This window comes from Maniola jurtina, chromosome 2 (assembly GCF_905333055.1).
Source record: "Maniola jurtina chromosome 2, ilManJurt1.1, whole genome shotgun sequence".
Lineage (NCBI taxonomy): Eukaryota > Metazoa > Arthropoda > Insecta > Lepidoptera > Nymphalidae > Maniola > Maniola jurtina.
The window spans coordinates 31,539-45,122 of record NC_060030.1 but is presented as its reverse complement, the minus strand read 5'-3'; the positions used below and the strand labels follow the sequence as shown (position 1 = coordinate 45,122).

The following is a 13,584-nucleotide window of genomic DNA, read 5'->3' as shown; positions in this document are numbered from 1 at the left end:
CGCATTTGATTAGAACGTCACTTGACAATACAGCATTGTAAAGTCAAAATCTCCTGAGGATGCTCCGGTGTCGGGGCGAAACGTGCGTCGAGAGTAGTGGAAAAGTCTTGTGTGGTGTTGCATGTGAATGGTGGTGGCAGTGCTTGCTTGGGAACTTGGCTTTATTGCTTGGTTGGGAAGGTAAGCGGTGCTTAGCTTGTAACTGCATGTTTGACCATACAGATTTATCCTGTTGGCGGATTATAGCAAAATAATTTTTAACTGTTTCTTGCTTGCTGAGGACACCTTATACTGAAAATTTCAGCTTTCTAGCGTCTTCCAGACCGAAGTTATGACGGTTCGAAAATACGGCGAAACACTTCGAGAAAAAGGTACGTAGCGCCCCGGTCGCCGCGTTTGGCTCGTCTTGGCGGGGGCACTGCCGTGCCCGCTGATCCATTAAACGGCCAAGCCGTCCTTTTTTTACCAAGATGTAGGGTTTGTAAGTAGAGTGATTTGTTATTTATTGTTATAAATGTGATACAGTCAAGAACATTAATTAAGAGCTATATTACTTTGGACTTCGGATAGGTCCCATGGCCAGCACAAATCTAAGCTCAGCTAGGGGCTTGGCTCTACAAGAGATCTCATAACTTTTTAACAGTGAAAACATTATGAACTTGTGAGTCTTGGCTACCTTTTTACATGAAATGTTTTTGGTGGGTAAATTTTACCCCTTATCACACCATTCAAATAGGTATGCGTGACCTTTCCTGCTAAAAATCATTGGTCGGCCGGATTTTTTCTTGTTGAACATAATATTCCACACAAAATTCTATAAGATTGATCAAAATCCGTGATGACGGAAAAAAAATATGGAAATTTAATAATAAATAATTTAATTAAAATATTTCCGGCCAATCAAATCCACGCCGACCAAGCACATCTTGTTCGTCTAAACGTTAACTTTTATTTTTATTAAAAATATTAGAATCCGTGATCTCGGAGCTTTCAGGATTGGTGGCTCCCGGACTGTAATGAAGTTTGACTCAGAGACAGTATGTATTCTGAAGGCCAATAGAGGATAGGGTTATTCCGGATATTAATTTTTACCAACTTCGAAAAAGAGGAGGTTTTCGAGACGTAAGTATTTCTTTTTGTTCTGAAATTTCTGAACCGATTTGCATATTTTTTTTAATCGAGAGAAAAGTTTGCCCATGAAGGTGGTTCCAACATATCAATCCTGATGCTGCAGGGTTGCTATACCTTCAATTACTGAAACTGAGGGCATTTGAAAACTGTTCATTTTGAGCTATAAAGATTCCAGAACTGTTGATGGTGAATTAATTTTGGCGCTACTAAATGTAGACCTTAACATGGAAAACTAAGTAATGGCGATTGTGAGATTTGCACTCACACTGTCTGCTAAGAAAATAGGCGTTCGTGATTCCTTTTCTCTTTGTTTGTCAGTTGGGCATCAGTTTCATCGTATATTTTAAATGAGTAAAGTTAATAAGTAAATAAGTCAAATGGACTCGTTATAAATTAATAAGAGTCTTTGCAATCACAAAGAGAAATATGTAAGTGTACCCACTTGGCTGCGAATGTCGCAGCGTCGATGTCGAGGCACATGTTTCATATTGCCTTCAGCTCTACGGTGTCGCGCATTCAAATTCAACTTGTACATATTTTGGGCGCTTTGTGCTAAACATACAAATTTAATACACACTAACTTCCAAAATTAGCGATAAACTTCAGCAATATAATTAATATCGGCGAAAACCCGGCGGAAATGAAAGCGTTAAACTTTCACAAATGTGTACAATTTACGAGAGGGGAATATAATAAGGCGCCAACGTTGAAATTCATAGAGCTCGAACGTACGGAGGAGAGGGGTAATTAACGCGGCTCAGCGGCGCAGCGCCGCAACGGCTGGGTGGCGGCTGGCGCAGCGGCGAGCTCGCTCGCGGCGTGTGTACAACACGGCGAAACAATATTAATTAAAGCTATTTCTCACGACGTTGAGAACTCAACGCAAGCCTCGCTATAATCTCCTCGACTCGATGACTCTTCCCGCATACATCCTGATGTCATTTTGAACACAGTATGTAGCCAGAGACGAGGGCGCCTTTAAATTATAATAATATTGTCTTTCAATTATTATTTATACCGATTTTGTGTAGTTTATCACTATTCTTAACTCCATATAATGTGTTTTTGTGTGCAATAATGACTTTCTATCTAAATGTTCTAACTCAGAATACTTCACTGTGGACACGTTTTCAACTTTGTTGTTTTATAATGTGTTTTTTGTGCGAAATAAAAGAACTTGTGTTGCTCTGAAAAGAGAAACAACAATCAAAGCTGTTACTCCACACTTTAATCAGATTCTAATATCCAAATTATTCATTTACATCCATTTAACTAATTTATTGTAAAGTCCATTTTAAAAGCGCTTGTTAAGGCCTCATTCGCACGAGAGCTTTTTTAACGTCCGTTAAAAAAGCATTCCAATAGAACAAATGCATTTCCAAGTGTTCTGTGAGGCCTGAGTGTTCAATTTATTTTAAAAACAATTAATATAACGGAGATTCGCTCCCCATTTTGACCTCGTTAATCAAAAGGACATCGTCGTATCCACGTCGTTCGGTCGAGATGAAGTCGAGATTCCACTACTCGTGGAAGCCTCGTGCACGTCTATTTCCGGATCGGCCACTTCTGGAAAAAGAAATTCCTTATGAAGAGACCATCCCGATCAATAAATTCGGCCAACAGTCGGTCCCTGTGCTTGCTCCATTCGCTTTGTCAACGTAGCTCAGTGCAGGTGTAAAACTGTGGTGGTGTTCGGCAGAGGCGCGCTACATCGTGGCGGGCGGCGCGCTGCTGGTGCGCGACGTGGCGGCGACGGACGCGGGCGCCTACAGCTGCCTGGCGCGGCACGAGCTCACCGCCAACACCAAGCGCTCCCGCCCCGCGCTCCTCACCGTGCTGCGTTAGTATCATCGCTATTCCAGCTGTACACCGAACCTCGTACTCTGCCGATCCATCCTAGATCGATCACACCGTCAACCGCGAGTTGGCCGCAGCAACGAACGCGCCGTTGCCTCGCGCTGCTGCCTCGCGCTGCTGCCTCGCGCTGCTGCCTCGCGCTGCTGCCGCGCGCGCTCGGAGCGCAGTGGCACGTCCTCTGCAGACCCAGCTTTTTGTCACACTGACCGAGTAACGAACCGAGAGAGAATACTCTCACACACAATTAATATGGTAATTCATTTATAGTTGTAAAGAGCTTGTGACATTAAGTTAATCACTTTATGCATCCTTCGCCGTGCGAACGAAGTCACAGTACAGCTGGACGTAGCTGAGAGTGAGACGTGGCGTGTGTTGCAGCCAGCTCGTCCGGCTCGGCGCCGCGCCTGGCGGCCGCGGACAGCGAGCTGAGCGTGCGCGCCGGCGCCGCGCTGTGCTTGCCGTGCGTCGCCTCCGACTACCCGCCGCCGCAGTACACGTACGTAACTTACTCGACGAGCGGAACTTAAATATTCTAGTGAAAAAACTTTAAAATAGTCAGTCCTATTATAATTTGGCCCTACGGCGTGAGTCAGTGCAGTTCTGTCGGCAGCTGGTACCGCGAGCGCGAGGGCCGGCTGGAGCCGGTGGCGGCGGGCGGCGCGCTGTGGCTGTGGGCGGGCGGCGCGGCGCTGTGCGTGGCGCGCGCGGCGCGCGAGCACAGCGGCGCGTGGCTGTGCAAGGCCTACAACGTGTTCGGCGACGCCACGGCGCAGCTGCGCCTCGACGTGCACGAGCCCTTCACCGTCGTCGTCACGCCGCCGCTCGTGGTGAGCATTGGACATACGCCGTGAGTCAGTGCAGGCCTGTCTGCCTCAAAATCTGTGCCAGCGGTTCAACAAAGTTCGGTTAACATTAAAAGCACCCAAATTTCAAGTTGCCGAAACGATCGCCGACCTTCGAGAGAGTATCGAGTGCCAAATACGTGCTACCATCCCACATGTCTCCGGTCTCTGCACACGTAGGGACGACACTGTGCGCGATGCAGACGCGCCTCGGATACACTTCTGTAAATGAAGGGTATTCCACCGTCTCCCATGGCTCCACCGACATCGTGGTTATACGGGTTGAAACGCGGGAGAGCGCCCTGTCCGTACTTGCTCTTGGCGTGTTTCCCGGGGCGCCTTCGTGACTTCCGACAGATTATTTCATCTCTACTTCCTTTTCTCTATCTGTGATCTCTTTCCGAGGCAGACGTCACGGTAACGGGAGATTCCCGCCGTGGGGTCTCCCGTTCTTGTGGTGTTTCCTCCTCGCTAAGAATGAAGCGTAAGGCGAAGCAGCATGAGTGCGACGCTGCTCGTGCGCAGGTGGCGGAGGCGGGCGGCACGGCGCGGCTCAACTGCAGCTGCAGCGAGCCGCGCGCGGCGCTGGGCTGGTGGCGCGACGGCGCAGCGCTGGCGGGTGCGGCGGGCCCGGCGCTGCTGCTGCGCGGCGTGACGCGCGCGCACGCCGGCCTCTACCAGTGCGTGGCGCGGCTCGGCGCGCGCACCGAGCAGGCCGCGGCGGAGCTGCGCCTCGGAGGTCAGTGCCTCGCCGTCCTCGCCCTCCCTCCCTCTCCCTCTACACTCCACATCGATGTTAGCTCTCTTTAATGCGATCTTCTTGCTTATAAACCTTATTTCACGACGAACCTTTCTGATTGACGAAACTAAAGTTATGAGTGAAGTGGTGCATTCCAGTTATATCATACCACGGTGAATAGTAAGCTGAAACAATTTTTAAAATGGTGGCCACTGGAGACCTGCGATGGGTTCCACGGACACTGACCCGATTTGAATGAGTAATTAATTAGTACTCTACAATTATAGTACTCTGAAATTCGATATTAGAGTCTGTTATACTATACACAGTTATCGGGAGTCAAGGCACGAGTTTCCGCTCCATTCATCACTGTGACAGTCCATGACAGCGCGAGTCCTGCACCGACAACACCCGCAGTACTCAAGCGCCGTCACTCCGGCACTCCGACACACAGAGCCCAGATAACGGCTACGTGCAGACACTCGCCGCGCCGGCGGAGAGTTCCTCACGGAGAACATTCACACCAAATTAAATCTTTTTCAAGATTACGTCATCCTCGTAACTTATTGAAAAGCCAACTTATAATTTCCATTCTATTTCAAACGTCAAAATGATAATAATAATTTAAGTGTTACAGAAGTGTTTTTAAAACCAACTGGATTCATTTTATAGTTGCACTTTCAAGACTATATATAACGATTATATAGTAAATTACATTATCTATGATATGAGTTATCATTCCGAAGACGAGCAAGGTGTGTAACGTGCAGAGGGCAATTATGTTTTGGTCGCATAAAAAAACGGAAATTGTAACAAAGTGCTTCCATTCAATATACTTCGTTCTTCTAACATTGACATACAAAGTTGTGGAGCGCCGTCCGAGAGTGACATAAATCTCAACATCGCGGCGTGCTCTCTGTACAGCGCCCGAGCTGCCACGCCACGCCACGCCACGTCATGTTAACAGCCAGAGTATCGCGCACTCCACACCACACCACACTTCCTGTATACACTACTCTAGACAGCACATTTTAGCGACGTCGTGAAAGGAAACATTTCTACTGAAATATCGAGTTTTTCGTGCTTCGTTAATAGAGATAATTGTTATTTATTGTTATAAATGTGATAAGTCAAGAGCATTTAAGAGCTATATACTTTGGACTTGGGATAGCTCCCATGGCCAGCACAAATCTAAGCTCAGCTAGGGGCTTGGCTCTACTAGAGATCTCATACCTTTTTAACATTATGAACTTGTAAGTCTTGGCAACCTTTACATAAAATGTTTTTGGTGGGATCTTGTTTATTCTATCTCATGTGTGCTGAAGGATAATGTAGCTGAAGTGTTCAATTGACAAAAAAAATATTTAACAAATTTTAACTCATTCTTCAAACGTCAACGAAAATAATATATCGGTGGCAAAGGATTTATTTATTATCAACTTACACCTCTAGAAATCTGATATTTTACCTATTATCCTACATATTATGCAAAATCTTGGCGTCTTATTGAACGGGTTCAAATAAAACATACTGAAATAACATACACGCACCGCACTCTCATCTATTATTAGATTTGGGTGACGAAGGAAACATAGAAACACTTACAATTAGTCCAATTAAGTGCGTTTATTTCATCAGATGAGGGTCGGCCGTTGGGTCGGGTTGGGGTCACGCGAAGTTGGGGTCGAGAGTGATGGACGCGTGAGCCTGACTCCTACAGCGGCGCGCTGCGTACCGAGCGCGAGAGCTGATCATGACGTATTGTGTATCTGCAACGGAATTGATCACAAGTTAATGAGCTGAATCGTCATACAACGTAAATTTATTCAGTTAAACTCTTTACTTGTACTAAAACAACGACAAAAAACAGAAACGGAAAACAAGAACAGCGGCCGTTTGTTGTGCGATTTAACTTCCACGAACACGTAAAAACGATTTGCCTCCTCGTTTCTAATTCGAACCGCTAGGATACGGAACGCCTTTCTGGCATCAGTTTTCCGCTCCGATTTTAAATCAAATTGTGAATAGGCATCTTCCAGCCAAGCGCGTTCCATCATAGACTGCATAATCACTTGCCAGCAAAGTGTGATCGCAGTCAAGCGCTGGTTAGTAAAAAAGTAATCTAAAAAAAATAAACTATAGATGTGTTAAATAAAATACTAGGGTTGTTTACATCAACTAGTACATTGAGAGAACACTTATTTGAGAGTATAATATGATCCTGGTCAGTATAATCACGAGGAACACTCCGCAGTGCCCCGCTAGTAATTAAGCTCACGCGTCAATCACTTCCGACCCCAATTACCGGAGCGCGCGACCCGACTCCCACCCGACTCCGACCCGACTCCGACCCTACAGCTGATACACTCAGCCGACCCTCGCTTGATGACATATAAACGCACCTCATTGGCTAACTTGTGAGTGAGTTTCTGTTTCCTTTATCACTTATATCGGGTTTGTGACCTAACAGCGGGATTTTTTTTTTTGTGATTTGTGCCCCAATTTTATTTTTAATTTCAATTGAATTCGTTGTTTTTTCGAGTCGTATCGATGTAGGTATTTCTGAACATGGCGACATGTCATGGCGACATTTATCTGTGACTGTGTTCGTATGCTGAGCAGGAGCCCCTGTAGCTCACACACGAAACCCTATTTTGTTTTTCGTATTTTTGAACTCGTAGTTTTGCAGTTTCATCACGATAGATATATTGCTTTTTTGTATCGTTATGTGAGCTAAATAAACTTTTATTTACTTTTTATTTCTTTAAATTTGATAGTGATTTATAACTCGTCCACTAGTAGTAGATGTAAGTAACGTTACACCCCCCGCAGTCGACCGCCGCCCGCCTCTCTAACAAATAGCGCCCCCCCCCCCCTCTTTCCGCTCCCACCATCTCTACCGTCCCCCGCCTTCCTACATTCCGATACTTTAGATACATTGCATACAAATTGTAACCGATGCCCCATTCTCAGAGTGATAAATTACTTAGAGTTGCAGTACCGGTGTGTGTAGAATGTAATTGTATTCGATAGAGTCTTGTGCCACACTTGAGCCACAACAACCGCTTGCTTTGTTTATCAGGGAAAACGTAACTCCGACCGTTGTGCCACACTTGAGCCACAACAACCGCTTGCTTTGTTTATCAGGGAAAACGTCACTCCGACCGTTGTGCCACACTTGAGCCACAACAACCGCTTGCTTTGTTTATCAGGGAAAACGTAACTCCGACCGTTGTGCCACACTTGAGCCACAACAACCGCTTGCTTTGTTTATCAGGGAAAACGTAACTCCGACCGTTGTGCCACACTTGAGCCACAACAACCGCTTGCTTTGTTTATCAGGGAAAACGTAACTCCGACCGTTGTGCCACACTTGAGCCACAACAACCGCTTGCTTTGTTTATCAGGGAAAACGTCACTCCGACCGTTGTGCCACACTTGAGCCACAACAACCGCTTGCTTTGTTTATCAGGGAAAACGTCACTCCGACCGTTGTGGCCTTATTCGTTAGGATACGACGATATACATACTGAATGACAATTCTGTACCTATTTCGGACGGACGAATTTTCGACGGATGGATGCACGGAGGATGGACAAACGGACGGCTTAGCAACAAGGTTCCGTTCGCAGCCATCGGGTGTATGCGCAAAGCGTGGCACACCGCGCGCGCCATCAGCGAGAGCGCTGATCGCGATGTATGGCACGATTAAATATCATTTTGATGGAATTAAATCGACGACAAGCCCATTTGTCAAGTGGAGCCCGATTGAAATGAATAAATTCACTCGCCAGCTTTCAGTGAGTAATGAATATTGGAGCGACGATCAAATGTCATACACACAGATGGTTCAAGCACATTTCATTTAGTTATTAAAATGAATGACTATACAGTCTCATAATATTATCAATAAAAAAGTTGTTATTCTACAGATCCACTTTTAAAATTTTGTTTTCAAACTAAAAAAGAGCCTGCGGTCAGCAGGACGCCTGACCGAAGCAAATGTTTGCAATTGTTGTCAGGGCCGATGAGAAGTTGCTCAGATTGGGGGTTCTGGATCATACTCTGCTTGGGTCTTCTGGATCCTTTCGACCAGTGGAAAGATAATAAAATTACCTACCCTTGTATATTTCTACTAATATTCGATGCGATTTTTGTTAGGACCACTGCCTAACTATACGAAAGGACCCTTATCTCAGGATGTATGAGCGATATCAGGCTCGGTGAGATACAGCGGCTAGTCGACTTGGGGATTCTAGATCCTTTCAACCAATGGTATGCAACTGCCGACCGTAGCCCAATCCAATCATTTTGTTGGACCGGCATTAGAGCGCATTAGGTGCCACAAGAAGCTTCACTTCAAAAGAATTAACTCTGCTTCTACATTCTTGTGTCCTTCTGATATAGTCGAGCGTATCAACTCGGGGTATTTTGGACGTACCTACTTATCTTTGTGCCATTCAAACCGTACTCTGCGGTCAAGGGAGCAATGCTTATTATGTTGTTGGGTTCCCTTTGCAGCGACTAGCCGCTACTTTTGTCAAAGAGAGAGTGTGATTGTCGCAGACTCTCCGCCGGAGCTGCAGTACACGTTCATCGAGCAGGCGCTGCGCGGCGGCGGCAGCGTGGCGCTGCGCTGCGTGGCGGCTGCGTCGCCGCCGCCGCGCGTCACCTGGCTGCTGGACGGGCATCCGCTCGAGCACTACTTGCCACATCACAGGTGAGTCGACTCTCCGCCGGAGCTCAGTACATGTTTATATGACTTGACGCTAATCTCTCATTTGCAGCGCGTTACCACAGTCTCGCAGGGTTTATAATATGTTTATACTTCTCAGGTACTCAATAAGCGAGGAGGCGTCGACGCAGGGGGAGGTGGTGTCGACGCTGAACGTGACGGCGACCACGGCGAGCGACGGCGGCCGTTACTCGTGCCGCGCCAGCAACGCGCTGGGCGCCGTCGACCACTCCGCGCGCCTCAACATATACGGTACTCACCCCCCAACTACCGCTTGTTTCATTCATGTTGTTCTTACCGAGTTTCGGCAATGAAAGTAAACAACGGAGGTTACCCAATAGGAGATATCATGGTGCAAAAGTAGGTGCAAAAACGTGATAAGTTGTTCCTCTCAATATTCCATCACTTTCTCTGAAACGGCAGTCTGACACGACCGGGTGAGAGTCAGGCGGAGGAGTAAGCTTTACTTGTCCAGAGTCACCTTAGGGCTCGTTCATATTAGACTGGTTCGGATACTATTCATTGGTGAATGTTTGTTTTTCATATAAATCGGTGCCATTCGGCAACTGGAGCACATAAATAATTGAGAACTAAAAATTGTTTGGCAGACAGTAGTATATTAAATAGCAGACGACGAGGCCGTTGCTGAGAATCGTCTGTTGCAGGTCCGCCGTCCATCCGGCCCATGAGCACGGTGCGCGCGGTGGCGGGCGAGAACCTCACGCTGCACTGCCCCTACGCTGGATATCCGATCAGGTCTATAGAGGTGCATTTGATAGGATCATTCCTATAACGATACACGCTTCTTTATTTTATGAACTGTTCTTTCGTTTTTGCATGACTTGTGACGCGTCGTAAGGCCGGCCAGCTGGTTCTCTGAGACGGTGCGATCGTAACGTACGCAACTCGGGTCTCGGCTCTAACCACGCCCTCATAAAAACTGTCAATTGACTAATTACTAATTATGACGAGGCCGATCGGAGCGGCGGAGGCCCGGTGGGCTCGACGTCTCCGGACTCGTCTATCTTGAACACGATCGATAGCTATCAGCTGGGCACGAGGCTGTCACGAGGATATTTCACACTCTATCAGTACGTATCGAAGCCAGTAAAACAACTTAGTAGCGAGGTTAGTGTCGTAATGTGAGAGTGGTGTATCGCGCAGCTCGGTGTCGTGGCGGCGGCGCGGCGCGGCGACCGCGCTGGCGGGCGCGGGGCGCGCGGCGGCGCGCGGCGCGGCGCTGCAGCTGACGCCGGCGCAGCCGCACGACGCGGGCCACTACGCCTGCACTGTGACCGCGCCCTCCGGCCCCGCCGCCACCAGGGACGTTGAGATACAAGTTAGAAGTTAGTGCATTAGTGTATCAGTTGTAACAAGTAACAAACAAAAAAATTGTTTATATTGTAGAGTAACTTATGGCTATAAGTCACGACTGCTAGTGGTTAAAAAGCAGGCGGGAAGAGTAATTAAATCAGAATTATTAATATGGCTCTGTTTGACACAAGAATGGCTTTAAACTTTATACTTCATATTTTGTTCGGTCGTGATAGTGATTGGTTAACTCTTTTACAGATCCTCCGAAAATTTCTCCATTCATGTTCTCATCGGACCTGACCGAAGGCAGCTCCGTCCAAGTCCTGTGCGGGGTTTCTTCCGGAGACAAGCCCATGTACTTCTCTTGGCTCAAAGACGGCGCTCCTCTTCCGCCGAACTTGCAGGTATCGTATCACCGAAGTGGCTAGCCGCGTCGGCGTGCGCGTGCAGTGTTGCGATGTTGACCCGCGTTTCCGCACCAGATAGAGGAGAAGAGCCTGAGCGAGTTCTCGCTGCTGGTGTTCCCGGAGCTGCGCGCGCGCCACAGCGGCGCCTACACGTGCCGCGCCGCCAACCACGCCGCCGCCGCCACCTACACCGCCACGCTCAGCGTCAAGGGTACGCCGTCACACACTGCTTTACTTTCGGACGAACTGCACTACCTTACTCCATATTGTATTTTACTAATCATAGTTTTTGGTGGGCTATTTCTTGGTAATTTTGATACGATGGTAGTAATTCTTTATCATACTTTATGAAGTAATTTTATTTATTGGGTTGCCACTTTCGCGAAGGTTATTTATTAGCAAGTTTTTTTATAATATAAACTGTGCTACAGTCGCTCCGTCGTGGGTGACGGAGCCGCTGGACGCCGCCGTGCTGCTGGGCGCGCCGCTGCTGCTGCAGTGCGCGGCACGCGGCCACCCCGCGCCCCTCGTCACGTGGTACAGGAACATAGGTACGGTTCCGCCTCGCGAGTTCCTCCTGCTTTCGATTCAAGTGAAATCGAAACAACGAGGGCACCTTTTCAATAAATGGTTTTTCTTCTTTCTTCTAAAAACAGGTGAAATCATAAATGGAATGGAAAATTCTGATAGATGGGAGGCGACGGGTGGCGAGTGGGGCGTGGCCGGCGGCGGAGCACTCGCGGCGCCCGACGACGCGGTGGGCAGCGCGGTGCTGTCGGCACGCGGCGCCGCGCGCTCGCACCAGGGCCTGTACCGCTGCACCGCCGACAACGGCGTCGGCGCACCGCTCGTCAAGCACGTCAACGTCACCGTGCACGGTAGGCCCCGCATCTGTCGCACTGCGCGTCGCGTCGCAGCGATCTGCCCCCCGTAACGAATGGTTCGCGTCCGCAGAGCCGGCGCACTTCGGTCCCGCGGGTGACGCACCGCGCAACGTGTCGAGCGTGCGCGGCCGCAGCGTGGCGCTGGAGTGCCTCGCGCTCGGCGACGCGCCGCTCGCCGTGCACTGGACGCACCGGGGGAACAAGCTCGATCTCGACTCCTACAGGTCCTTAATACTTTTAACGAAAAGATAAATGAAATAAAACAGTGAAATACAGATGAATTAGTCGATAGACCTCCGCGTTAGTGACGTGTGAGTGGTTGCAGATGGACGATATCGGAGGAGCGACGCGGCGCGGGCGTGCGCTCGACACTGCGCCTGCGCAGCGCGGAGGCGCGTGACGCGGGCGAGTACCGCTGCCACGCGCGCAACGCGCACGGCCGCGCCGACACCGCCATCCTGCTCACCGTGGAAGGTGCGTCGCCACCCCATCTCGCGATCCTCTGATCTAGTTTAGACAGGAAAACGAAGAACCTCGTTGCTCGGATATTTTGTCATTTGCATGCTGCATTGGCAAATTAGAACCATGAGATCGAGAGAGATTGAAGTTTAAATTAATACAGAATATGGTACATAATATACCGAAATTTCAGGTTTAGTTTTTGAGATATTCCCCGTAACAATAAATTTTCAAAAGAAAAATAAAACCGACTTCAAAAAAAACCACAAGCACTAAAAAGTAATAAATAATTTTTGTTTAGTTACACGTGTAACGTACCTAGGTATGAAGTCGAGCGAGCATAAAACAAAATTAGAAACCCAAATGTGAAGCTCGCCCGACTTCATACCTAGGTACGTTACACGTGTAACTAAACAAAAATTATTTATTACTTTTTAGTGCTTGTGGTTTTTGAAGTCGGTTTTGTAGCGGTTGCCACATTCGCAAGAAGATGTCGCTTCTAAAACTCAATGAATCAACAACGCTCGAAACACTAGATGGCAGCACGGGTAGCCTAATTGAAAAACTCAAAATAGAACACGCAACTTTCAATCGCAATGACCAGATTGCCACTATATATAGGAGTTTCGACGCACAACCGTCGGCCCAGCTGGCGCTACCGAGCACAACACCGCTCGGTTGGGAAATTTCCCTATTGCTACGGTCGAGCATACAGCACAGCTCCCGTACAGTTTTATTTTTCTTTTGAATTTTTTTTATTTCACAATTTTTAGTGGCCCCACTGTACTATAATGTGCTAAGCCCAGTTAAAACCCTACTGTTTACAAAGCTATTACACTGATCGCGAGCGATTTGCTCTTATCCATTGAGAAGTTTTGTTCTCCATCTCCGAAGGTATTCATCAGATCTTCACCAAATTTATATGGGACCACCTGCACAGCACCTGCACCCGTACCCTTTCAAACAAAAAAAATCCAAATCGGTTCAGGGGTCTTTGAGTAATCGGGGAACATATATAAAAAAAAAAAAAAGATTCCGACGAATTGAGAACCTCCTCCTTTTTTTGAAGTCGGTTAGAAATGGTCTAAAACTGATAACTTTAACGACCCCCATTTCCTTATTTTTAAGATTGAAATATATATACACATACAATGAGCTCTAATCAATAATACCCACATGCTAGTAAATAAGTAAAAAGTTAAATAAATAAATAAGT

General features: G+C 47.6%; 1 protein-coding gene across 1 annotated transcript in view; it reads left to right on the top strand.

The window, feature by feature from the left end:
* The window catches only part of LOC123872146 (Down syndrome cell adhesion molecule-like protein Dscam2), a 38,926-nt gene that overhangs the window by 11,460 nt on the left and 13,882 nt on the right, over positions 1 to 13,584 (top strand). Inside the window, exons 6-19 of the mRNA XM_045916309.1 lie at positions 2,831 to 2,971; positions 3,367 to 3,484; positions 3,599 to 3,815; positions 4,356 to 4,569; positions 9,136 to 9,289; positions 9,405 to 9,556; positions 9,970 to 10,060; positions 10,469 to 10,650; positions 10,877 to 11,022; positions 11,101 to 11,236; positions 11,457 to 11,576; positions 11,682 to 11,903; positions 11,980 to 12,133; positions 12,235 to 12,383. Coding sequence (XP_045772265.1) covers positions 2,831 to 2,971; positions 3,367 to 3,484; positions 3,599 to 3,815; positions 4,356 to 4,569; positions 9,136 to 9,289; positions 9,405 to 9,556; positions 9,970 to 10,060; positions 10,469 to 10,650; positions 10,877 to 11,022; positions 11,101 to 11,236; positions 11,457 to 11,576; positions 11,682 to 11,903; positions 11,980 to 12,133; positions 12,235 to 12,383 — 2,196 coding nt within the window. The remainder of the gene's footprint in view (positions 1 to 2,830; positions 2,972 to 3,366; positions 3,485 to 3,598; positions 3,816 to 4,355; positions 4,570 to 9,135; positions 9,290 to 9,404; positions 9,557 to 9,969; positions 10,061 to 10,468; positions 10,651 to 10,876; positions 11,023 to 11,100; positions 11,237 to 11,456; positions 11,577 to 11,681; positions 11,904 to 11,979; positions 12,134 to 12,234; positions 12,384 to 13,584) is intronic.